General features: G+C 47.1%; 1 protein-coding gene across 2 annotated transcripts in view; it reads left to right on the top strand.

Annotated features, from left to right (window-relative positions):
* ANKRD52 (ankyrin repeat domain 52) overlaps positions 1-26,647 on the top strand; it is a 260,465-nt gene that overhangs the window by 22,985 nt on the left and 210,833 nt on the right. For both annotated transcript variants that reach the window (XM_085600316.1, XM_085600315.1), the window contains exon 2: positions 8,824-8,907. In XM_085600316.1, the coding sequence (XP_085456442.1) occupies positions 8,824-8,907 (84 nt within the window). The remainder of the gene's footprint in view (positions 1-8,823; positions 8,908-26,647) is intronic.

The following is a 26,647-nucleotide window of genomic DNA, read 5'->3' as shown; positions in this document are numbered from 1 at the left end:
GATTGATGTGTACTTGGGACCTGCTTTACCAACTGAAGATTCTCTCCAGTGAGTTACAGTGGCATTTAAGACTTTTTATTTTTTTTATTTCAACCTAGTTTCTTTTATCTAGTATCTCTTTCCGTCATGAAGCTTTGGCATACGTAGTCTCTACAGATAAAAACAAAGCTATACAATGCTTTATTCAGATAATGAAAGGGATTTTTTTCAGCCATGTATCAAAAATTTATCTTTTGTTATTTTAGTGATCCTGGATCAATGGGCATACTTTCCAACGATCCATTTTAGGTCTCGCCTAGGCAGCGCTTGCACTATCTTTTTGAGACATTCTGTATTCAGGAAATGGGCAGGAAGCTCCGCCTACTTTTCAACAATCTTTTCGATTGGCTCCTGTCACTGTACTTTGTAAATGGTGGCTTTTCATTGGTCAATAGCCTTAGTAGTCTCTCCTTCGTAGTGCCTTTTCTCTTCTTGTAACCTGCCATGAGGACACCCCCTGTTACATGTGTTACTCAGTATGTTTTATTTAGTCTTTGAGCATTATTTTCTTAAATGACTTTCTCTTATAGCACGTGACATGATCTTCTGCAAGCCCTTTTTCTTTTTTAAAGTAGCGCTGTCTCATGTTTTTTGCTTTATCAATGGCCGCTGGGCCATTAACGCTGCTCAGGCTGTAATATATTTTTGGCAAAGCAGCCAGCACGGCGCACTTTATTTTATGATTCTTTTAAATTTGCGCTTTATGTCCTATTTTACAACATCGCGAAAGCTTCATATTCAAGAATTTCTGGGCACGCATTACTTTTGTTATGCGCTGCTCTCCCGCTGGCAAGACACACTAACAATGGCGGCCACGTGGGCTCCCAAGTCACAGCCCCCCATCCCGGCGCTTTAGGTTTTAGCACGACGCCGGCTTTCCTATTAACAACACGGGCGCCAGGGTAGCCACAGATTGTCATTGAAGCTGGTGCAGCACACTTTATGTTCAGAAATGGCGGCCACACATTTTTAGGTCGAGTCTAGCGCAGCGTGCATGCGCTGCTCTATGGCAGGCTTCTTGTGAGCACTCCAAACTTACCCGAAACTTCTCCGTGTGGGTCTGACAACTCCCACACATTTGACTGGCCTTTGCGTGTGGCTTTCAATAATGAAAGCACGCAAATGGCCAAAGGCAGGTGCATGTCCCACCTCTTCTCTAAAGGTTCACTCCCACGGCGTTTTGCTGTCGGTAGCAAACAGCAGCGCGCAGTGTGGCAGCTGCCTTCCTGGTGGGTCAGGTTACATGTAGCGCGCAATGCATTTGCTTGAGACGTTAACAATTATTCTGAGAGTCTTTTGCACTTCCGATTTACTTGCTTGAGTTTACATTATATGTTTATGCAACGCGCCGTGCTTTGGCTTTTGCTTGAGACATTAACAATCATTATGTGATTCTTTTGCACTCCGATTTACTCTATAAATCTTCCGCCTGCGGCAGCAAGCTCTCTCTAAGAACAAAAGCACATTATCAGCCGTAATTGGGTTGGGAAGAGGTGCGGTATCTGTTTTAATCGTCGCTATACAGGCAGGTTTGCTTAATTGCAGCCTTTGTTTTGTTTCCTATTGAGTACTAGACTTATTTTGTTTCCCTGTTTCTGGTCCTTCCCCCCCTCCCCGTTGCATGTGTTGTCTCTGGTCCCGCCCCCCTCCAGTTGTCCTTGTTGTCTATCTCATGTGACCCTCTGCCTCCCAGCGCCATGCTTGCGGCCCTGTCCTGGGGCACTACTGTTGCCTGCTGCTCCTACACTTATAGCAGCAGCAGTAGTTCCTCCGGGGCTCCTCCAGTAGCCACCTGGGCATGAAATCGGAAACTCCCTGGCTCAACCAAGGGCCCTCCCCTCAACTCCGCAAGGTCATTGGACACTCTCGCATAGAGTTTTCTCTGCAGTTACGCTGTTTGCTGCCGTATTTCTTCATTATTGGCTTCGGGGATCTAAAATCCCTGCTAATAGTTTCCTTGCAGACCCCGGAGCTAGATCAAGGGGTCAGTTCTGCAAAAAAAAAAAGAATTTTATGTTTCTTTATCATTGTTGTGATACAAACTCAGTTGAAAGTGTCTTGTTAAAGGCAATTGCTCTGGCTCAACATTTTTAAGGTCCCAAAGGCGAGACCTATTGGCTATGCCAATGCTTGTTTGTGTTTGCTCTGAACTAGGTCATTATTGGTGATGTGATGCTTATCGCTGGCTTGGCTTTCATAAGCAATGCCAGTTCGGCGCTGACAGCTCTGGGAGTTTGTATCAATAAGTGTGCTTAATGCGTTACTGGGGCAGCCCCGAAACAACGTAAAGAAAAAAAATAGAGGTCTGTCTCTGGGGCTTGTTCTGGAAAAGCAGCAACAGTGGCAGCTATTGGTGAGCTGTACTGAGAAGCGTTAATGAATGTCCAGGTTTAGTCCCATAAAGGGAAACCTACCGTATTTTTGAAGTTTGTTACTTAGTTAACACCCTGTGTCTCCTTCAGTAGTGCCGGAGCTCTGGGGTAAAATCTAAGAAGTCGGGGAAAGGATTGAGACCCGGAAGCATGTTCTCACCACTGCATAGTCTAAAACTTGCATGGCACACCTGTTCTTTACTTCACAAATCAGCAGATATTTCTTTGCTGAGGTATGAGACACGTGGTGGATTAGTTATGCTGTGCTCCATATCACTTACACTGTTATTGTTTTTTAAAACACACTATTGATTTTATATTTTGGCGCGCTGCGTGCAAGCATTAATACAGTAGGTACACAGATAGATTGTTAAAGGCAATTAGTCATAAGTGTATGAATATGAACACGTTACAGCTAGCGGGTAGATGCTACTCTTACATGAATTGGCAATTTGATATCAGACCTTGTACTATCGCTAGTGCAGGCTAATATGTGTATAAAAGATAAAAGTAATAACGAAACAGTCCCAGCCTACTCTCTCCCCCCCCCCCCCCCCCCCCCCTCCCCCCCCCTCTCTCTGATCTGGCTCAAACCCCAGTTATCATAAAAATGGTTTGATAATCAGCCTTGATCACCTGTGTTCGTCATGTGGGGATCATCAATTAGAAGGGTGTGATTCTGCTCGTCAGTCGTTATGTTAGACGGGGAAGCTCAGTTTAGTGTTGTGTGATGAGACACCTCTTATGTACAGTGTGGTGTGGGGGGGGGGGGTTCAATGGCTTTAAATGCTTCCAGCATGAGGTCTCATTCCAATGAGATTAGTATTTTTCGCAGCCCCCAGTACTCCTCATCATTTACACTGTTACGTGTTCATGCGCATACTGAAGAAATAACTTCACCAAGATACATGCTCACAAAAGATACACTGATGTTGGTGTGAAATATGAAGGCACGTGTCAGTCCTGTGACATACTGGCATAGATGTGCTTGTTGTTTTATGATGGATATGTTCGAGCTCTTCATTGTTCATACACTTGTGGGCATTTCTTAGCATCCGCACAGTTGATACAAGATGCATTTTTGTACATTAGCAGACGTCTGACATCATCAAGACACCTTTCCCATATGGTAACTTCACTTCCCTTTTAAAAAAAGTGACACACTCTGGCTTCACAGCACAGAAAAACAGACAACACAGAACTCGCCGATTAAACAGTATATTACACCTGATTCTTTTGACAATTTAGTTATATTTTGTAATATCTCGTACACTCAGTCACCAAATGCACCTGTTTAGTGTTTAGCCAGACAAGTTGCGCATTGCTGAAAATGTGAGCTATTTGTGTTGCAAATAATGTTTTTTTTTTTTAATGTTGTCAAGAAATATCCCAGCAGTAGCATGAGTAATAAAATAAAGTCCACAAAGCAAGAAGAAATTGCATCACCATAGTACTAGGTGTCCTAAAGGAGTTGTAAATGGACCTCTATCAGACGCATAAGGAACTGCATCCTTAATTAAGAGAGTGCCTGCAACTGATCATGTCTCCATTTGTTATTGTTAGAAGTGAAGATTTTGTTAGCTTACTTTTCAAAAAACATAACCATTGTTGTTACTGCTGGGATATTTGTTGACAAAAAATAACAAGCATTTGCAATGCAATAGGTCTCGCATTTGCGAGAGTTTAAGCTATTGGCATTGTAAATGACAATGCCTTTTATTTATTTGATAATTAACACATAAATAAAAGGCATTGTCATTTACAATGCCAATAGCTCAAACTCTTGTAAATGCGAGATCTATTCAAAGAAGCGGCCTCCATTGTCCCATCTGCTCAGAAAATGAAAGCACGCATGGCGCGCTGAATGTTGCAGGAAAGCATATCGTGCCTGCAGTAGGAGAAACTCATTCAAGAAAATAGTGCTTACAGACAAAAAAGACTTGCTGTGTAACAACCAAAGCAAAAGGGCCAGTCCTCATGGGAGGTTACAAATGAAGACAAGGCTGTACTAAGGAGGGACTAACAAGCCTATTAACGGATCAGAAGCCTGTATTTATGAAGGGCAATGACACAAGCCAATGACAAATATGAGCGGAGAGTGAGCGGGGCTTTAATTCCATACTCCAATGCATCGTCTCGTAGTGCAGCGCATGCGCGCTGACTCTAGGCTCGACCTAAAAATATATAGAGCATCATCTGCAAAGGTCCTTTCAGCGCAGTATGGATGCACAACAATAGGCAACATGTAGACATGTTTCACAGCTGCTGCCTAGAGAGTGGCTGAGTGGGGCACTTTGGCTCATGGCTCTACATCCCTTTTCCTTTCATCTCTATGAAAACTACCAATATAAGATTTCTGAATTTTTTTTTTTTCCCCAACTCTTTTTTTTTTTTTTTATTTAAAGCATTGGCAACACCAATAGGTTTGACTTGCCCTCAGAACCCTGAGGAGAACATTTAAAAGCAGTCTACTGCAGTGGAAAACAAATGTAGGCAAAGCAAACGGGTGTCGCCTTTATAATGAGTGCAGATCTTTTGGTTGTCCCAATGTTTGACTGAAAAGTACTGTTTAAAAAAAAAAAAAAGGTAAATCCTGAAGAAAAAGTAAGCATTTATTATAGTATCTCAAAACTGTACATAGAATCCAATTTTAATAAGTGGCATGGTCTACTTTTCAAATACTTTTCACTCTGGAAACTCTAAACGGAATTGAAAAAGAAACAGGAAGTGTCAGAATGTATAGGGAAATGCTTGTCAAGGCCAATCTACTATTCACAGGATTCAACTAGTTGGTCCTCTGCAATAGCCCAGTGAAGAGATTTGTGGCCCTCCAGGAGAAGTGTCATGCTGAGTACACTTTCTTCAGGCAACAGCTGAGTGTTTGCAGTACATGGCCGTTCTTCCCCCCAGCACCTTTTAAAGCCTTTGTGTGCCAAAGTTTGTGTTTTCAAACAATGTGTGGAATGCAGGTAATAAAACAAACAACAAACTTTAAAGTCTGCTCTTGAGCCAGACAGCAGAAAGAATATTTCTGATGCTGTGCTTTCTAAGACCAGTTTGGAGGGGTGGGAAGCAAGACCGCACGGGGAGAGGTGTGGATTTGAGGGAGGTGGTTCAGCACACGATGGAGAGAGCTTGAAAATGCATACACGCATGTGAAGTGTTGACAAAAAACTAAAAATAAATACTGAGTCCTCTAAATGGATGCGGTGGAAGGATGCCAGAGGTAAACGTCACCCGAAGCTAGGTACACTGCAGGGGGAGTCAGAATTCTAGCATATTGGCGACTGGACTTTCATGGTGGGGGCAGGGACAGGAAGTAAGGGCACAGAAGTACGGCTGAGAACTTTGACCCACATATCGGATGATAGCTTTAGTAGGAGTAGGCCCTATGCCTGGATTTACTAGGGTTTGCAGGAAAAAAGTAACCTACTCAAGCACCGGCTCCTGTCAGTCACTGTGCACCCGCTCAATCCCCAGGCCTGGCGGGAACATATCACAAGTCAGCTAACTAAATGGACCACAAAGAGGCTCCGGGAAGGTACACAGACAAACAGAGAAAGGCAAACCATCGAACAGCAAGCAGTCTCTCAACCAGACAGCTTGCGCTATCTGGGAAGAGAGAAAAAAAAGCAATTACAGTAATTATACAATCGATGTATTTCGAGAGAAATAATTTAACATGCTATGAATAAGTGTACTTTTCCAATTCAACATACAAAACATCCCTGAGCTCCTCCCTCTCAGAGAGGGGATCGTAGCCCCCAGAGGGACTAGGTTTTTCCTCTGGGAGGAGAATCCCAAATAAATGAAGCATGTCACCTTTGGTGAGTGAGGGATTTCGTCCTGAAAAGGGAAATGCCCAAAGTCAGTTTTGTTGGGTGTAGTCACAGGTTCTGTTTCACATTTTATCTTTCATTTTGATAAACCAGCCAGTAGTGGTTGTTCCACACTTTCCAAATACTATTGTAGACCTCAGGATTTCGTACTGTTTATTGTACAAAATTAAATCACCAGGTACAAGGCAATCGAAAACTCCCATCGGCCAGAAAGCGAGACCCAGGAAACAGCCAAAAACACTGACTACAAATACACAGGGGACGTCCCCAGCACCCATGAGAAATCCCCATCCACTGTAAAGGAGATCCTCAGCAACACCCCAGCTAAGGAAAACGGAATGCTGCACTGCTCTCTCCAGCGCCGACAGCCACCACACTGTGCCCACTGCACCAACAGGTAAACCCCCCCACAGCGAGACACTACCCACAGAACAATCCTTAAAGAAACGTTATTGCGCAGCAGGTTACAGCAAGGGAAGCTGTGCGGGCACTGCATTAACCTCACCCACCTGCTTCCAGACAAATCAGTGTTGATACAACATCCCCGGTCCCAATGTGGCGCCACCGGGTACCTGAGAAGCGGCTCTGCCGCGCAGCGTGCCTCGCCCACCCCAGTGCTGTCTCTTCCGGACCCGCCTTTCACAAGTTTGCTGGGACCGTCGTAACACCGCTGCCTCCAGCACTCGAACCGCACGCTCTGCCTGTCCCTCAGCCCGTGTGCGACGCCGCTCACCGACTGCCACGCGCACGCGGAGGACATTCAGCGCGCGCCTGCTGCCCACGTGGTCCTCCACGCAGTGAAAACACAAATTCCAAACCCTGGGAGCGCACGTCCTTCCCACCGCCTTCTGCCCCGGGGACACCTGGGACAAGTGACACACATTGAGATCGCTACACACATGCTGCTGCTTGTTAAGGTCCCAAGAGACAAACCACCAATGATTGTTCTTCCCTAGGGGTACCTGCAGTTAGCAGTTGATGCTGAGCAACTAAGGCAACCACCCATACTAAGATGTTAAGTAAATGGCAGATGGTATTATTTTATGAAATAAAGTGCCAGCTTCCTTGTATAGGTTTGTATCCTTGATGGGACTGACAAAACCTTTTCTTCTCAACTGAATGATTGTGACTGAACTGGGATAATGGCAACTGTTACATTAGGTGCCATAATCTAAGTTCAATACATTTGTTAAAGACCCATAAGAAAACAGTCTGCTCCCTGCACTGTTAAAGTGGTTAGTTTGTTATAAGAGGTAATTAAAAGAGAGAGGCTGCAGGTGAACCATGTTGCGCTTGGTCTGGACAAGGAGAGAAATTTGAAGGAGGAAATTATTCACCTCAAAAAGCTGAATTAACCATCCCGGCGCATCAGTTGTAAATTTGTAGCAATTTTACCTGTTTTTTGGGAACATGAGAAAAAGAGAAGTTTTGCCTTTCCAAAAGATAGTAGAGCTATTTTTTTCTGTATTTTGTCCTGTATTCTGTATGTTTTTTTCCACCCACAATCCTTTGCAGTGATTATTTTGAGAACACTGTGATGATATTGTTGCAGTTGTTCTAACATTGAGGGCCTTTGCACCTTCTGAAATGGCAAAAAAATGATTTAAGTGGCCCACCAGCCTTTGTAGTCTGATATACACTGTAAGGGAGTTGAGGTGTCACTTTTTGGGACTGAGCATAAGCAAAGAACCTATAAATAATGGGTAACAGGTGAACAAAAGCCTGTTGTAAGTGCAAACCCAATACAATTGATAAAAAGACGGTTTAGTTGTATCACAAAAGAGGAAAGTTGCTAAGGGGGAAGGAAGTTAAATAAATAAATTGATGGTTGGGGTAGGAGGCTGAGGTAGGGAGAGATATTTGTGTGCTTTTTGTCCATACTGGACGTTTGGGTACAGTTGTGTTACTTGAAAGAATCAAAGCTGTTTATATGTATATAGATACTGTTTCGGCTTTTGGGAGATCTTTTCAAAAGTAGCAAAGTGCCCTTGGCATTACATTCATAGCACCAAATCACATCATTGCTTTTCTCTCAATTTGTAACACAGGCACTTTTTCCTTGTAGGGGCTTTTTATTTCCAGGCTTCGTCTGTTATGGAAATGAGCTGCTCTGGCGTCATGGTTTCCCGGATGGGGAAGGGTGGCAGGGCCATATTGGTCATAATGTTCTGCTATTTATGGGAACAGCTTTTATCAACTTTATAAGTTGAGATGTTTTTTGAGTTTTGTATCCATGGCAATGTTCTGTACCTTGTCTCAAGCCGAAGGTGGTCAAATAACATCTTTGTAGCTTTTTCGGCTCTTTCAAGAGGCTTCAGTTAGGGAAGGCTGGCGCTACTGAGGAGTGTTGGTTATGTCTCGTCAAGCACAAGGACAATGAGTGTATTCTTTTTTGTCCACCTTACGGGAGGTTACAAGACCCTCCCCTTTCTCACCATCTAAGCTACCAATTTGTGTTAACGTGAGCAAACACCCAAAGAACAGGCTGGGAAGTAATTTGTAAGCCTTTTATTTTTGTATTGCATTGTGGATTTATGTTAGCTACTTTACCTGTTTCTTGTCTCTTCATGCAGCCGCCTCTGGTCCAAGCGATATTTAACAGAGATGTAGAAGAAGTGCAACTGCTGCTCAGCCAGAAGGAGAACATCAATGTGTTGGTGAGTTGGGGGTGTTTTGATCTAAAATTATCCTATACTAGCTCGATTCTGCATTTTTAAGTTAATGTTTTTCCCATTCAACCAAGATCCAGTTTGTGCCTGGTAATGGGTATGCTTGTGTACGCTAATGTTATCCAGTATCCGTATGATCCAAGCAAATGTCACCCTATACCAGCAAGAGTATGCTTGGTTCAAGCTATTGTCAACCTATACCAGCAAGGGTCCACTTTTCCAAACTAATGGTGTCCTGAACCATCAACAGTCCTGGTGTCCAAACTAATGTTACCATGTGCCAGCAAAAGCTTACTTGGCCACACTAATGTTACCCTGTACAGAAAGAGCATTCCAGCAAGATCACTCTTGCCCAGTGCTTAATTTGTAAAACATTAAGTGCCAGGGCTCTTCTTGGAAGGCCACTGCAGCCTGCACCACACATTGCCCCTGCCAGCGCTGCCAATGACAGTACCAACAGAACACCTAACCATCGTTCTCCTACAAGTGTAATAATTCAGGCTATTTCCATCAACACAGAGCTATAATAATGGCATGAGAGGCTGCCATTATTCATTTTCAATGTCATTTGATGCAATAAACAGTTTTTTTTTGCACATCTCAGACAGCGCAACCATGTGGTGGACTGTCACTAGAGTCGGTGCTGACCATTAACTACCAGTGCTGAGCACAGCAAACCACTGGCACAAATTAAGCACTTCTCTTGCCCACACTAATGTTATTGTGTGTCAGCAAGAGCCCTGTTGTCCAAGCTAATGTTGCCAAGTAACCGCAAAAGTATGTTTTTTAAGATGTTGTCTCCCTTTACCAGAAGAGGGAAGCTTGTGAAGCTACTGTTCTGTTATGTGTATTTGTAAAGTGCATTATCTACTTTAAGGGTATCCTGGTGCTGTGCTGGTTGTGTGTGCCTAGCCCTACCTAGGGTAGGTTGGTTAATTGAAAAACAAAGTCTTCAGCTTCCTGCTGAATTCAAGAAGAAAGGAGGAGGTTCGAAAGTGGAGTGGGAGGTTGTTCCACGTTTTAGGAGTAATGTTAGAGAACACCCATCCTCCTGATCTGGTTTCTCTGTATGCTTAGGATACATGCGAGTAGGAGTCTCACAGGGAGGTGGATGGGTGGTTTATTTATTTATAGAGCGCCTGTTTACACCAACCGGTGTGTCCCCGTGCTTCGAGAGAGTTCTAGGAGATATGGTCGGTGTCTGCACGTATGGCCGTAGTGTAGGGCGCATTGAGATTATCCTTGAAGTGGATGTACAAATAGCCATGTTTTTAGTTGCCTACGAAACTTAATTTCGCATGGCTCTCTTCTTAAGTTGGCAGGTAGGCTATTCCATAGTTTTGCAGCTCGGTACCTGAAGGAGCGTTCGCCCATTTTGTCTCTAAAAGTTCTTGGTATGGCCACCAAGTCCTTTTCCATAGATCTTAGACAGCGCCCTGGTATGTATTTAGTGATTAAAGGTTGCAGTACAGGTACCTTGGACCTTTCTTTAGAAGAATTTGATGACAGTGGCACATTGCCTTAAATACTACTCGCTTCTCTACTGGCAGCCAATGGAGAGCTGTCAGGGATTTTTTTGCTTTGGCTCTTCTTGGCAGCCCCAGTACCAAACGAGCTGCCGCATTCTGTACCCTCTGTAGTCTGGCCAGATCCCTCTAGGTGGCTCCAAGGTATAATACATTTCCATAGTCAAGTTGGGAAGTCACCACTGAATGAACAATGGTCTTCCTGGCATTAGAAGGAAAGAAATCTAGGATTTTCTGCAGAGTTTTCATCGCGGCATACCATTTTCCTGTTACCTTCCTGATTTGGCTCTCGAATGTCAATTCTGAGTCGAACCACACTCCGAGATTTTTTACTTCAGCCTTTGGGGTCGGTAGTTGGCCTAGAGAGTCAGGCCACCATGCGCTTGACCAAATGGATGGCATCTTACCTACTATCAGTACCTCCGTCTTGCTGCCATTTAACTTGAGGCACTGATTTGCCATCCAGTGTGCTACTTCCTTTAAACATTCAGAGAAACGAACAGCTGCCTGGTCCTTGTTTTGAGATAGCAAAACAATCAGCTGCGTATCATCTGCGTAAGAGACAATTGATACCTCATACTTCTCCACTTTCTCTGCAAGTGGTCCCATGTAAACATTAAAAAGAGTAGGGATCAAGGCTGAGCCCTGTGGTACTCCTTGAGACAGGGGAATGCTCTTGGAGCGATGTGATTGTTGTGTAACCTGAAAGCTCCTTGACGAGAGGAACGATGCTAGCCAGTTCAGCGCACTGTGCCTGACACCATATGTCTCTAGCCTATGTAGGAGCAATTTGTGGGAGACGGTGTTAAATGCTGCGCTGAGATCCAGCAGGATCAGTGCGGCCGTTTTCTCCGAGTTTCAGAGGCCATGAGTAGCGCGGACTCAGTGGAATGAGCACTCCTGAAGCCTGATTGTGAGGGGTGCAGTAGGTCATTCCTATTTATGTGCTCTACCAGCTGTTTGTTTGCTACCTTCTCTGCAATTTTAGCCACGAATGGCAAAAGCGAGATAGGGCGGAGATTATCCAATATGTTTAAATCTAATGAAGGCTTCTTCTTTAGTGGCTTGACAATCGCCTGCTTCCATTTTGTGGGGACAGTGCCGGTTTGGAAGGAGCGCTGGATGAGGTCCGATATGTACGGCATGATTACACTGGCTCCCTTTATTTTAGGTTGGGCTGGATCAAGCGGGGAAGCGGTTGGTGTAAGGAGATGCAACTGCTCAGGTAGATGGGGCCTAAGTTGGGGTGGGGGTGTGTGTGTGTGTCAGGAGCCAATGGAGCTCCCTGAGGTGTGGTGTGTTCTGAATTCTTTGTGGAAGGTTGAATATGAGTCTGACTGCAGAGTTCTTGATGGCTTGTAGTCTTCTGGTGAGTTGCTTAGTGATCTTGGCGTAGAGGGAGTTAGAGTAGTCCAACTTACTGGTGACTAGGGCGTGAGTGATGGTTTTGCTGGTGTTGCTTGGGAGCCATTTGAAGATATTCCTCAGCCTCTTCAGAGTGTGGAAGCAAGATGCAGTGACAGCCTTGACTTGTGTGGTCAGTTTGGTTTTGATTATGATTCCGGAGGTTCCTGGTATTGGGTGCTGAGTGTGGGTTCGAGTTAGTCTAGCCACCAGTTGGAGTACCATAGCGAGGTGTTCTTTCTGGAAATCAATACTTCTGTCTTGTCGGTTTTGAATTTTAGACAGTTGGCTTTCATCCAGTTAGTGACTTTGGCAATGCAGGTGGTAAACATGTCTCTATGTTGTGAGTCTTGTCTGTGAGGGAAAGTGTGTGTTGTGTGCCCTCTGTGTAGGAGAGGATTTTAATGTCACATGCACGGATAATGTTGGCTGTGGGATTGTGTATGCATTGAACAGGGTGGACTGAGCAGTGAATTTTGATGCAGTCCGCAGATGAGTTTGTGGGCTACCGAGGAGTAAGGTGCCAGGCTGTGACAGCTTGTGTTCTGGCCGTTAAGAAGGGGCAGATCTAGCGGAGAGCAGGTCTTTGGATACCAATCTCATGCCGGTGTTTGATGAGGATAGGATGTGAGACCATGTCTAATTCTGCAGAGCGGTTCAAGAGAATGAGAGCTACTGCGCCTTCTTTGTCGAGGACCATGCGGATGTCGTCTGTGGCGGCAAAGAGTGCTGTTTCTGTTCTGTGGTTGAGTCTGAATCCGGACTGCTTGACGTTGAGGAGCTGGTGGTTGCTCAGGTCGTCGGTGGATCGTCAGTTGATTCGATTTTCTTAGACCATGGCTGTGTATAAGAGGAGGGAGATTGGTCTGTCGTTGGGGGAGCATGGATGGGTCAGCGAATGGTTTCTTTAGCAGGGCATGACAGCATATTTCTAGATGCCTGGGAATGTGGCTGAGTCGCTGCATGCATTGTACGTTGAAAATGATTGTTAGTGCTTCATTAATTGGTAGGAGGCCTTTTGTTGAAGGTGTGGTGGGCACAACAGTCAGATGGGCCTCCAAGTTGATGGTCTTCATGGTAGTAGTGGGGATGGCAGGCCACAATTCAAGGTTTGTTCTTCAGCCGTGATGTGAAGTTGAGTTGCAACAGGAATGGGTCTTGTTGCTGGTCGAAGTTGCTGTATAAGGAGGTGGAAGAATTCTTAGATCTTCTTGCATAGGTCTTGTGAGTGTTTGATGTTGCTGGAGGCGGCGCAGTGAAATCTTTGATTGCGAATATTTCCTTGCTGCTGTTTGTGCCAGTGTGCGTGTGGTCTGCAAGAGCTGTACGCTTGGTATTCCAAACCTACTGGTGGTAGCGTCCTAGGGCAAATTAAAAAATATCCTTATACGTCGTGTCTTGACTTTTTCTCCATTTGTGCTTCAGTTGCTTGCAGCTGCGTTTTGTCAGCCTAAGTTCCTCTGTGTACCAGCTGGCATTATGTTTAGCTCTTCTCTTTGGGTTGCGCTTGAGGGGAGCGGAACTGTTGGCACATTACATGATTTATTTATTTTTTAAACAATTTTTATTGAATTTCCATACATCCAAGAAGTAAAACAAAGAATGGAAAAAGGACAATAGGGGGTTCAGTTACGTACCCCAGGTGTTAAGCAAAGACACGTGGCAAATCAGGTTATTGAAGGCACCTCTATGGCACTCTAAGATGTCCATTTCTACAGCCTGGGTACAACCTATGAGTATGTTCCTTGCAATAGACACTGTCCAACCATTGAAACTTCCCATCCCCAACTAAACCCCCACACCACCCCCCCAGATGTGTCACTTAAGTGCTGGTTGCAAAAAGGTCATTAGATCTAATAGCGCAGTGGGGCGACTTATTGGAATGTGTGGAAGCTAAGTGAAATCAGGCTTGTAGGTCGAGCGCCTCAAGTAAGCACGAGGGTACAGAGCAAGGTGGGATCAAAGCTGTTAAACTATTGCTACCACAGGGTCCTCGACGGATGCGGCCTCCCATCATCTTTAGGAGATTTGAGAGCTACAACAAGCATTTCCAAAGCTCTCGCCCTCTCCAGTGCCTTTTCACTCCCCGTGCGGTGTTCGATTTGTAACCTAATCACTCCCTCACACTCAGCCCACTTTAGGAATTCTGCTTTCCATTTGGTGATGCTAGGGCCCTGATTCGCTTTCCAATGTGTAGTGATGTTTCTCTTGGCGAGTAGCAAGCCCAAGTCTAGAAATTTATTAGTGATTTTGTTCTTTGAGGTATGTGGAAACCAGTGTAGGATACAGTGTGCCATGGATGGGTCAAGGTCCCTATCAGTGAGGTCCGACAGTAATGTTGATATCTCCTCCCAATAACTGTCCAGGAACGCACAGTCCCATAACATGTTTTTAAAAATCTGCGCTGTCTGCATTACATCTCGGGCAGGATGATGGCTGGTTCGGCAAATATGCGTGCAGTTTTTCTGGGGTAAGATATGCTCTGTGCAGGATATGGAAATGTACTTGCTGAAACCTTGCATTGCTCGTGCTCCTCCAGGCTCTCTCCACAAGCTCACCCCATGCCTTGTCCGGGATGACCCTTCCTATTTCGGTTTCCCATTTGAGCTTTAGGGCAGACAGGGTGGATAGGGATTCCAGAGTCATGCGTCTATAGAGACTTGTCACTGCTTTAAAGGTGCCCGCTGCCAACACCACATACTGGCACCCCACTGAAGTGGGTGGTTCTGTGATACCTGCTCCCCAATGTTTCCTAATGGCCACCGTGAGGGCCGTGTATTGTAAGCAATCACCCCCGGGCAAGTCATAACAGGCCTGCAGATCGTTAAACGGGATCATTGCACCCTCCTCATAGAGGTCCCCCATGGTGGTCAGGCCCCGCTGTGCCCAAGTCTCTAATCTCCGCCAGTTGCCCACGTGTGGCAGGGCCCTGCACATTATGCTGTTTAGGTTCTTGATGTCTTTCAGCAAGTTTCTGGTGCGCTCGGTGTGTGGAGAGGACCGAAGCCTAGTCGTCTTCTGTGATGCTTTCCAACTGTGGCGGGTTGGTCTGTTGATTGTAGGTCTGTAATGGTGCAGGGTGGGTATGCTGAAAATGACGAGGCGTGGTCAGTCCAGGCCATAGTTACTGGCTTGTCGACTGTGATACTGCTGATTGAAGAGAAAAATTAGTCCAATAGATATCCGGCATGTGGATGGGTTCGGTAACATGCAGAATAAGGCCCAGGTGTTCTAGAAGGTTCTTAGAGTTTGGGTTGGTGTTTTCTTCTAGTTGAAAGTTAAGGTCTTGAAAGAGGATGAAGGTGCTAGTGGGGATGAGAAAAGGGTGGGCCGAAGTCTGTGATGTCGCTGGCGCAATTGTTGCAGCATCCAGTTAGTCAGCATATGAGGGTTCTACCCAGGGAGAGGTTGGCTGTGATGTGTATCTTGAATGTGAGGTGTTCCATGTAGGTTGTGGGGGTGTCCATGTAGATGATGCAGCAGCCGATGGTGTCTTTGAATATTATGGCGACTGCCTCTGGGCTCGTGCTGACCATCTTGTGTGGCAATATTGTAGCCAGCAGGATGGCTGCAGTGATATCCGGTACAGAGTTTGGGTTTAGCCATGTTTCCTTGAGAAAGAGCAAGTGCAAACTGTGGTCATGCATTAGGTCCTATATCTCTGTGGTGTGTTTGGGGAGTGCATATTGAAGAGCATGCATATGAGTGTAGCGTGTTGCATGGGTAGTGGTTGGTCAATGTGAGTGGGTGGCTGGTATGTGGGAGTGTGTGGGTTGCTGGGTTATGTTGGTGCAGGAGTGGTGGATGTAGGGTTTGGCTGAGTGTATGCGATCTTGCATGAGCAGCATATGAACACTCCCTTGGTGTTGTGTGGCAAGCAACAGTGGGGTTTGAGAGCTTATTAGAGCATGACAGATTACTGGTGGGCAGGAGGAGGGCCTGGGTTCCTGGCGCTGGGCTCCAGCCAGGGCAGATGTGTTTGTCTTTGGCGTGACTTCCGCATGCCCACGGCATGCCTGCTGTGCTTCCAAGCTGCACCCAGCACGAAGTAGGTCCTGGAAGATGGGACGCGCAGGGGGTGGTGGGTGGTGTGCAGATGAATGATGGGAAATTAAGTCCTGTTGCTTGGTATCTTTGAAAGAGGGTTTTGGCAGGAAACCAGTGAGGTCACTTATTGTGGAGATGAATGATGGAAAAGTCTACTGTACCATCTACCAGCAAGAGACCACCTGTCCAAGTTAATGATAATGTGTACTAAGAGGTGTGATCTTGCCAAAACTAATGGCATTCTGTACCAGCAAGAGTCTAAATGTACAAGCTGATTTTATCTTATCGCAGTGAGAGCCCCCTTGCCCAAGCTAATGGTTTTGTATACCAACAGGATCACTCTTGTCAAAGTTAACGGCATCTTGTACCAGCAAGCGTCCATCTGCCCAAGTAAACTGTCATAGTGTTCCAGCAAGAGCCCTCTTGTAAAAGCTGATCGTATCTTTTACCAGAGAAGCCTGCTTGTTTAAGCTAATGTCACCCTGTACCAGCTAGAGTTCTCTCATGCTATACTATTTCTGATACTATTCTGTTCCAGCAAGAGCTTAAGTTTTCATGTCCCAGCAAGTAGAGGTGGGCGAGCCGCTGAAAGCCTGAGCCAGGCTCGAGCCCGAAGTCAGGCTGTGGCTCAGGTTGAGGTCCTGGTGGAACCTTGAGCCCATGACAAGCCAAGCCATCAAGTGGCTTCTGCTTACTATCCTCTACTTTACTGAGGATGTGTTGCTGTGGCCATAGCTGTCGACTTTGGAACTGGGCAACCAAGGTCTAGTCTTGGCGTTCGGCTCAATATCCTTTGATTTTGAGCAAATCACAATACTGTGCCTAAAAAAAATGAATGTGACCATGTGAAATGTAACTGGTTATCATGTAAAGCGCATTAATACCTTTTACATAATGTTTGCGCTATACAAAAACTGCAGAAAAATGCACAGAGATAAAAACAAAGCATTAACATAAAACGGAGAGTCAAATAAATTTACTGTCCGATTTTTGCTAAGTGAAAAGAGAAAATCGCAACTTCACCCGCTTAAATTGTGTGACCGTAGGCACGTATTTTATTTCACCAAAACTCCCTTTTCTTCATAATCACGTATGAAAGCACTTTCATATATGTGAGTTCAGATTACCAGCTGTAAAAAAAACTATTGTTTTATTTAATATTATTTAATGTTGCTTGATAATAATCTAGGCCACATACTAGGGTTCACATGACCACTGTCTTGCCTATTCATTCACTAATGGCACTGTCGCCAGTGTGGGGGTGCATGGTGAGGAAAGGCTCTTAGTTAAGTTCCTATTTTAAAAACTATCACTAATAAGTACTCCTCAGTGCAGTGGTATAATGTGAATTATTAATGTTTCAGCTTCCACATGTAAAGATATAATTTCTTTTCAATTTTGAAGAGACTTTATCATATTCTACGCTATGCTTATTGTACGATTTACATAGCAAACATTTTCAGGGCTCATTCAGCTCATGCAATGGCTCTAACAGCCAAGCTAGACCCTTGGATCTGGTTTGGCTCTCGCTGGTAATTTGTAGGCTCACCCACCTCGACCAACAAGGGCTCATTTGTCAGCGTGACCCACCTTTCCAAGATAATGGCACATTGAGAAATCATTAATCCACACCAGTGGCACATGACCAGCAAGAGCCCAATTTTCCAAATATAGTACTATCTTGAAGATATGGTTGCATCACTCTGATGAGGAACTACCTCATAAAATATCACCTAGTTAAGATAAAAAGTCAGGCACATATATATTTGATAAAAGAATGGCGTATATAACACTCTCAAACTCCTCAATACCTACAGAGCAGCTCACACTACATACAGCTAGTAAACAGAGGCGAATCTAACTATAAGCTCAACATAATTCAAGCAAACCACTGATGCATGTCTGACTTCAAGGCAGTCAGGCAAATGTTTCCACGCCCACTCAGTAAATAAATACACCAACACCTTTCTCTGTTATGAATCTGTACTTCACAGAAAAAATGAACACTACATAATACCACGGTCCTCACACACCGCTCTGAGAAATAGCAAAACTTCACCGTCACAAACCCGCCTACTGCTCAACTTGGCTGCTAGACCTTGCCAACATTGTAAGCTTGTTTAAAACCATAATCAATATGGACCTCGTCTCCACTTCACTCTTCAAAGCCTGTCTGCCAAACCACTCATTGACATTCTCCTCATTAAATTCTCCCTTCCGCATGACACTGTAACTATCTCATTAACAAGCATTTGCAATGCAATAGGTCTTGCATTTTAGAAACGTTGACCTATTGGTATTGGAAATGACAATGCCTTTTATTATTGTAGGTGTTTTTTAAACACAGATAAATGGCATTGTAATTTACAATGCCAATCGGTCAAAATCTCGCAATTGTGAGACCTATTGCTTTGCAAATGCTTGTGTTCCAAGAGCCTATGTGCTGGGAAGGAGAAAGTAGAGAGCTGACGTGAAACAACTCCTTGGCTTTTGAATGGGAAGGGTGGAGAGAGAACAAGAGCAGGCTGCTGACTTTCAGTATGCTTGTAGTGTATAAACACCCTGAGATGGTAATGCGGTATATTAGTGCTATATAAAACAATTGAGCAATTATAGAGACTGAATGAAAAGAGTCACAAACAGCAGGAAGCCTGCTGCATGCAAACTGGGAGAGGCCTGCAGCGTAAAGACTGCGACATACTGCACTCAAACTACCTGCCACACTTAGAGGTCCTGCTATATACAGACATGGTCCTGCTGCACACTCGCAAGACTTTTGCTCACAGATCTTCTGATGCAAATGAGTGAGGGCTTCTGCACAGTGAATGAGCCTCTGGTGTAATGCAAACAGAAACCTTTGGGCGTTCTGTACTCAGTGTGATATGTGTTCAAACAGCACAAAGACAGATCCACACACTGTGTCTTAAGCCTGCTCCTAGACAGCAAATGATGTATGTTTTATAAATAGAAGCCGAGACCGGACACTATTGCCCCTTTATGTGCATAGTTAAAAGTTTAACCTACTGGATGAACCGATAAGTATAACAATAACAAAATGTTGTGGTTCAGTCAGTTATTAATTTGAGAAATAAATCCGGGATACAAAAATAATTATGTGTATCTGGTGCACACCTAATGTGTTTTTTTAATTTTTTTATTTAATCGGATTTAGACAAAGTTCATAAAAATGTGCATATAAATATTTGAATAGCAAATAATTCCCCAAAAACAGATTTAAAGAGTTGACGGGTTCTCTTTATTTCGGAGTTGATTATCTTAAGGATTTTAAATTCTACAAGACAATTTTATAGAAACCTTGATTATTATTTTTTGTAGTTAGTAGCAGCTAGGGGCTAAAAAAATGTTTGTGTCAGAAGGAGATATAATGGTGCGTAGGATATTTAAGTTATTATAACTGTGGGAAAAACAGGTATTTTGTATGTAAAGAACAAGCAAGGCAGGGAAGACAGCCTAGTTTCTGCAGCCTGACAACAAAATCAATAAGCCTCGAAGCAAAATACAAATTATTGCCATATTTACAGGGATATTGCACAGGCATTACCAAAACTGCTCCAAATGATAGTCCAAGCACGAACACCCCTACACATTGAGTTCAATCAGAGAAAGGCAGTTAGTGTCCAAAAAGTGGCCCAGCCCAGCACCTCCTCGAGAGAGCTTAGCTTAAGGGAAGACCCGCCCATCCACAAGATTTTATTAATAAATGAACTCAAGTGAGCAACCAGTACCTCCATTCCCAGAACATGAGGTTCAGAAAACTAAGGTAGCTAGCTGCTTTACAAAAAAAATAACTTCAGCTGAACCCCAAGAACCCACCACCCTATATTATCACATGTTTCATCAGTGGAGTTACAGGTTCAGCTAAGTACAGAGGCAGCATCTGCAGGTAGCCAAGTACCAAATAAGCTGGGCCACTACCTCAGAGCAAGCAGTCAAAATGACAGAACCTCCTAACACAGTAGTCTGCAGCCAGTTTGGTCGGGTTGCGTTTGCATCAAAACAAGATTGGTAAACACTCAAGTAAAGACTTGGGTAAAAGAACTGGCCAATGAAGCAAAGAAATGAAACGCTTCAAACAGGATGTAAAAGTTAAGCAAGGCCCTTAACCCCTAAGTGACCTCTGACTTAGAAGTAGAAGGCATAAACAGTGACAGAACCGGTGAGGAAGTTATATGTACTGGTTTTCAAATGCATTGCACTTAACTTAGCTAATAAAACAAGCGCCCCTTTTTACTTACACATCATTTAGCATTGTACGGCCTGAACAGGTGAAGTGTTCACAGTGTGCACACTGTGATACTGCGTACATAGTATAAACAGAAGTAGTATGCAGTTCCTAATACGTGGTGCAGGTAATGGTATGAGATCGAAGGGATGACGCAGTGTGTGGATAATAGGTTGGGCAGGAGAAGTGTATCCTCCTTTCGGAAAAAGACCCTCACACACCTAACAAGCAGGTGTCTTGCTTCATCAATGGGGTCTGCTCCTTATAGGGTCGGCGCTGCAATACCCGATCAGGCACCCACAATGGGGCCTTCTTGGCGGAGATCTTTATTCGTAATGCCGTTGGGTGCTGTGCGTGTGAGGACCCTAGTGAATATATGTGTAGAGTAGGTGGTGATAATGTGTCGGGATGTGAAAATAAAACAGGGGTTAGTGGTCCACTCAGAACAATTTTAATGAGTTGTGGTCACTACCCTGATTGACGGCAAATGAGTGAGTGGCTCGTGCAGGTATGCCACTGTGAGATAGAGATGCTGCAAGTGCTTTTACAGGAGCCCCTGTGACATTGCGCCTCTTCAAAATGTATCTTGGGTCTGGTGTAATACTTCTAGCCCCTATTCCCGTCTTCTCGCACCCAATGCATCCTTAAATGTCCCAGGTACAGCCGGGGTTGACACTCCTATTACCCCTGCCCTCCAGTGACACTTTACCTGTCACAGGTGTTGGTGGACGTGGTGGTGGACGTGGTGGTGGACGTGGTGGTGGTGGATGTGGTGGTGGACGTGGTGGTGGTGGTGGACGTGGTGATGGTGGACGACGTGGTGGTGGTAGTGGTGGATGAGCCATGGTAATTTCTATGTGGTTGGCTCTATGGTATCTTTCCTTCATAAATGGAAGCAATTGTTGATTTGAAATCATAGCAGATAAAGTACTGTCCCTACTTGAGTTATTAAAGCATTAGGCCCCGCAGCCGGTAGTAGGAAAGTGACATGCAAACATAATGCAATGCAGTAAAATGGAATGTGATGGGACACTTTGGAGAGAGAGCCGTGCACAAGGGAAACTTATAATGTGATATTTTATGGCTCAGTAATATCTGCCTTATATTGAGGCTATTGTTAATTGTCGTTACAAAGAACATTGTAAGACGAATTGCTGTCTCTGTGCGACATGCGACCTGCAACAATAGAGAGAGCGAAAGAGAGGGTGCGAGCGAAAGAGATGGGGGGGGGGGGGGATGGGATAAAAAGCGCGTCCCGCGCTGTGTTTAATCACTGTGAATGACTAATGCTGGAACGCAAACAAGCAGCAGCTGTTTTAAAGCACACTCATGCTTGTGCTGGCCTCCGCCTTGCGGGAGCGAGCAGCGGCGGCGCCAAAGCCATATGATTTCAATTAGAACGCGCGCCGCTGCTCGCTCCCGCAAGGTGGATGCCAGCACAAGCACGAGTGTGCTTGAAAAGGAGCAGCCCGATGGGCTTCTATTGCATACCCAAATACAGCATGCCTCGCAGAGCGACAGTGCATGTGCGCTGCCGCTAGGCTTTCACCTTCAAAATCGAAATAATAAAACACAATTCAGATAAAAGTGCCAGGTGTTCTTCCAACACCTGTCTCCCTTTCATGGACTAGAATCTGGAAAGGGTAGTTACCATCCATCTATGAGAAAATGCAGATTACAGTCAGCTACTCCAAGTTCTAGCACGTAAATCATAACAATCAGGGTGTTGAAGACGTCCTTAGAACTGTGGACATTGGGAGACTATTTGTTGTTTTTGGCACCTTGGACTGCGTTTAACGCCATTGCTCAGCAGGGTCTCTATGTGTATATTTTTTTTTTTTTTTTGAAACCGTTTATTGCAGTTTATAAAAGTTACAGGTATGGGCCTACAACCACACGGCCGGCCGCTAGAGCATCAAAAGCATATTACATACATACAGCAAAAAGTCTCTCAGCGGTGCACCGTAGGAAAACAGGGGTAATCTATGGTGCAGGCCTCATAGCTCCATGCCCACAGTACGGTTCCATTTTCTTAAAACAAAACAACATCAACAAACCACAACCGCAAGGCAACCCGCGATCCAAAGTGACAACACGTGCTCCATAAGTGGGGGATCCAAACAGCAGCAAGACTCTGAAGAGGGGGACGGGAGTGAGTCAGGGACTGGGGGACCACGCGCCCGCGGCCGAGGGAGGGGGGCCATCTAGGGAGACGGAGCAGGCGAGGCAGCCGGTAGCAGTGGCGGCTCACAAATACCCCCGCGGTAGGCGTTCCAGGGGCCCCAGAGTTTCATCCACGCCCCAGGCTTACCCCTCGCCACATACACCACCTTTTCACGAAACATACACCAATCCATATGCTCTTTCCAGGCCGACACCGCAGGGGGCCTCTGGGATCCCCACAATTGAGCAATATCACGCTTAGCTATCATGTATCCCAGAGTCACCCACCGCGTCTGCGGGACCGAATAGTCATTAGGTTCCCAGACATTCAGCAAGCATCTCCTCGCTTCCGGCAGCAGCGCGACACGCGTAACCACTCGTAGGACCTCATGCACACCACGCCAGAATCGCTCCACCCTCGGGCACTCCCACAGTATATGCATGAAAGTCGCCAACGCACCACAGCCACGCTTACACATTCCATCACCGGCAAAACCCATACGTAGAAGCCTTGGCCCCGTCACGTAAACCCGGTGAAGGATCTTGAGCTGGACGAAACGAAGGCGAGCCGGGATGGCCACCTCTTTCGGAGAGGCCACCGCGGAAATCCAATCCTCGTCGTCCAGCTCCAGCCCGTCGGCAACCCAAGCCTCGCGGAGACTAGTCAGCAGGCACGATCTATCGTTGATCAATTTTTTGTATATGAGGGAGATCGTGCTGTCCGGAACATGGCCATCTAGCACTCTGTCCTCCAGGGGGGAAGACTCCGGAATGGATGCGACATCCGGGAAGACGGAGCCCAGCGCATGGCGGACCTGTAGGTACCGAAAGTACTCACTGCCCTGCAGCTGAAACTCCGCCTGCAGCGTCTCAAAAGTTTTGAATCCCCCCCTCGTCCAGAGATCTCCCACCGTGCTGATTCCGATCGTGTCCCACTTCTCGAAGCCCTTCGACGTCCACAGGGAGCCCAACCTCTCAGATGCATACAGCGGAGACGCTCGGGTCAAACGGTCCTTCCACCCCATAGCTGCATTAGCCGCGTGCCAGACACGCACCATGACACGCGTCGGTCCCGTCAGACGGGAGTCGGGCGCGCCAGAGTAGAGCGCTCGATTATAATCGCCACCGGGCAGGAGCATCCTGTCCATCTCAAATGCCGGGTTCAAGGCGGGTCCGTAAAGGCCATGATTAATTGCAGCTAGTTGGGAGGCCCAGTAATACCGTTTAATGTCCGGGAGGGCGACCCCTCCATCGTACCACGGGAGCGTCAATTTAGCCAGAGCAATACGCGGCCTCCCGTCCCAGAACAGACGCCGCTGGAGGCCCTCCACCTCACGAAAGTAGCGTGCCGGGACCAAGTCCATGGTATTCTGGAGGGCGTAGAGGAAGCGCGGCAGGGACATCATTTTAAATAAGGCCGCTCGGCCGAGCGGCGAGAGCGGCAGACGCCGCCAGCGCACCACGTCCTCCTTCAAACGCTGGAGGGGGGGCAGCAAGTTCCGCTCATAGCGGGCCTCCGGGTCAAGAGTGATATATATACCCAGGTACCGGAAACCCTGGGAGGCAATCTGGATCGGACAGTCCCGTGGCAGGACCGGAGCCTCCCCGGAAAGCACATAGACACAGGATTTCGCCCAGTTGATGACCAGGCCTGAGTTGCGACCGAAGGAGCGCAAAACATCAACCAGGACGATCAGTGATTTGCGCGGGGAGGCGAGATACAAAAGGATATCGTCGGCATAGAGGGACACGCGGTCCTCATGCTCGGGGGTCCAGCGGAGACCACGGATAGAAGGGTGCCACCGCAGCCACTCCGCCAGGGGCTCCATGGCCAGGGCGAACAGGAGAGGCGACAGGGGACAACCCTGTCGCGTGCCCCGCCCCAGCGCGAATGGGGCCGATACTCGCCCATTCACCACCACTTGCGCCAACGGGCCCGAATATAGCAATTTGACCCAGCTGACGAAACCCGGGCCGAACCCAAACTTCGCCAGCATCGCCCAGATATATGGCCATTCGAGCGTATCAAACGCCATGGTGGCGTCCAAGGACGCCAAGATGGCCGGCTCCCGCACAAATGGAACACGCGCGAGCACCCCGTGTAAGCGCCGCAGATTAAGCGCCGTGTTGCGGTGTGGTATAAAACCCGATTGGTCTTGGTGGACCAAATCGCCCACCACGCCGACCAACCGGTTGGCCAACACCTTGGCGAGGATTTTGGGCTCCGCGTTCAAAAGCGAGATCGGCCTATAGGATGTGACCCGTTCACGGGGCTTCCCCTCCTTATGGACCACCACAATTGTAGCCAGACGCTGGTCCGGCGGGAGGGAGCCCCGCGAGTGGGCCGCAAGGAACATCGCGCGCAGGTGGGGCGCCAACACATCCGGGCGTAGTTTGTATAGTTCAATGGGAATACCATTGGGGCCCATGGCCTTGCCGGATGCAACCGAGCGAATAGCCGAGGCAATTTCGTCCGAGGTGGGCGGGGCGTCCAGCGAATCCCTGCCCTCCACCGTAAGGGAGGGCAGTGCGATGTCCCGAAGCAAGGCATGGGAATCTTCCTCCGAGCAGGGAGAAACCGGGGAGTAGACTTCGCGGAAATAGTCCGCGAAGCAGGAGACAATGGCTTCCGGCTCGGTGACACACACACCATCCACGCTCTCAATCAAAGGCACCACGCGGCTCGCTCTCTCCCTCTTATCCAACCACGCAATCAATTTGCCAGCCTTGTCACCCACATCATACAATCGCCCCTGCTGCTCTCTACCGAGGCCCCTGGCCGCCTCCGTGACGAGGGCCCGATAGGCCGCCTGCTTTAAATGCAAAACATGCAACTTGGCGTCTGTTACCCCGCTCCCCAGGTCACCCTCCAGTTCTGCAATCTCGGCCTCAACCCGGGTCACCTCCTCCCGCTCGCGCCGCCGGGCATTGGAAATAAAGGAGAGAGCCTCCCCTCTAAGAACCACCTTGAAAGCCTCCCACAGGGAGATGGCAGACGGGACCGACCCCACATTCTCATCGAAATAGCGCTGTAAGGATTTGATCAAGTCGGCACGAATGGTGGGGTCGCGCAAATACCATGCATTAATCGGGGCCACCCTGCCATCCCCCCTCGGGAAGACATCGAAATGCAACAATAATGGGGAGTGGTCTGAGATACCCCGTGCCAAATGGCGCACCTCCCCCACCCTCCCTGCATGGGCCGCCGGGACAAGGATGTAATCAAGCCGCGAGAGGCTACCATGGGCCCCCGAGTGGAAGGTGTACTGTTGCAATCCAGGATGCTTTAAGCGCCAGCAGTCCACCAGGCCCAGCGTGTCTAAAAGGCCGGGCAGCCACGCCTGTGCCCGGGGGAGGTCCCTAGGGGGATGGCGATCCATAGACCCAGAGGCAACCGCATTAAAGTCCCCTCCAACCACCAACAGGCCACTCGGAAGGTCCAAAAGGAGGCGCCCCAGGTCCGCAAATGTAGTGGCTTGTAACCCAGGCGGGACGTACACTGATATAAAGATAAACACTCTACCCTCCATTCGTCCCACCAGAACAGTGTAGCGTCCCCTCTCATCATGGCGCACCTCGTCAATCTCCAACGGGAGCGAGTTCTTGACCATAATACCCACCCCCCGCGAGCCCGAAGTGAAGCCGGAGTGGGCCGCCAAACGGTATCCCCGCCGATTCATTGCATGAAAGGTGTTACCTATAAGGTGCGTCTCCTGCAGGAAGACAACATCTGGTGAAATACGTTTTAAATACTGCAGGACCACACCACGCTTAATCCTATCCCCCAGGCCGTTAACATTCCATGACAACACAGTCAAATCCCTACCCCCCATCATACGTCGAAACAATCGATCGTCCCCCACCGAGCATCTTAAAAACGACAAAACAGTTGCGGGTTTGCCTTGCGGTGCTAACAAACAACACACCCCCCCCACCCCCCGGTCCCAACAGAACTCCCCCCTCCCTGCACCCCTGCATGAGCCCAGACAGCCCCCCCAAAGTGCAGTGTGCCTGTCGCCCCATAGCTAAATACTAACTAGTCCCCCAGAGGAGGAGGGAAGCCCCCAGCAGACCCCACCCGACCTCCATGGGAGGGGAACATACGAAAGCAATATATGGTAAAGGAACAACATCCAGAGCAAGGCCTATACAGTCACCCCTCAATTCTGATCCGGCGGGCCCTCCTCGCCAGCCGCGCCCCCCCCCGCCCCGATCTCCAGGCAAAGTGTCTAACCAGTCCCCAGCCGCCTCGGGCCGGTCGAAGAAGTGCGTACGGCCATCCACCTCCACCCTCAGCTTAGCCGGAAAGAGCATCGAGTACTTGAGGTTTAGGTCCCTTAGGCGA

The sequence above is a fragment of the Triturus cristatus genome, chromosome 4_2 (assembly GCF_964204655.1).
Source record: "Triturus cristatus chromosome 4_2, aTriCri1.1, whole genome shotgun sequence".
Lineage (NCBI taxonomy): Eukaryota > Metazoa > Chordata > Amphibia > Caudata > Salamandridae > Triturus > Triturus cristatus.
The sequence above is the reverse complement of the archived record's forward strand: the minus strand, read 5'-3'. Positions and strand labels throughout refer to the sequence as shown.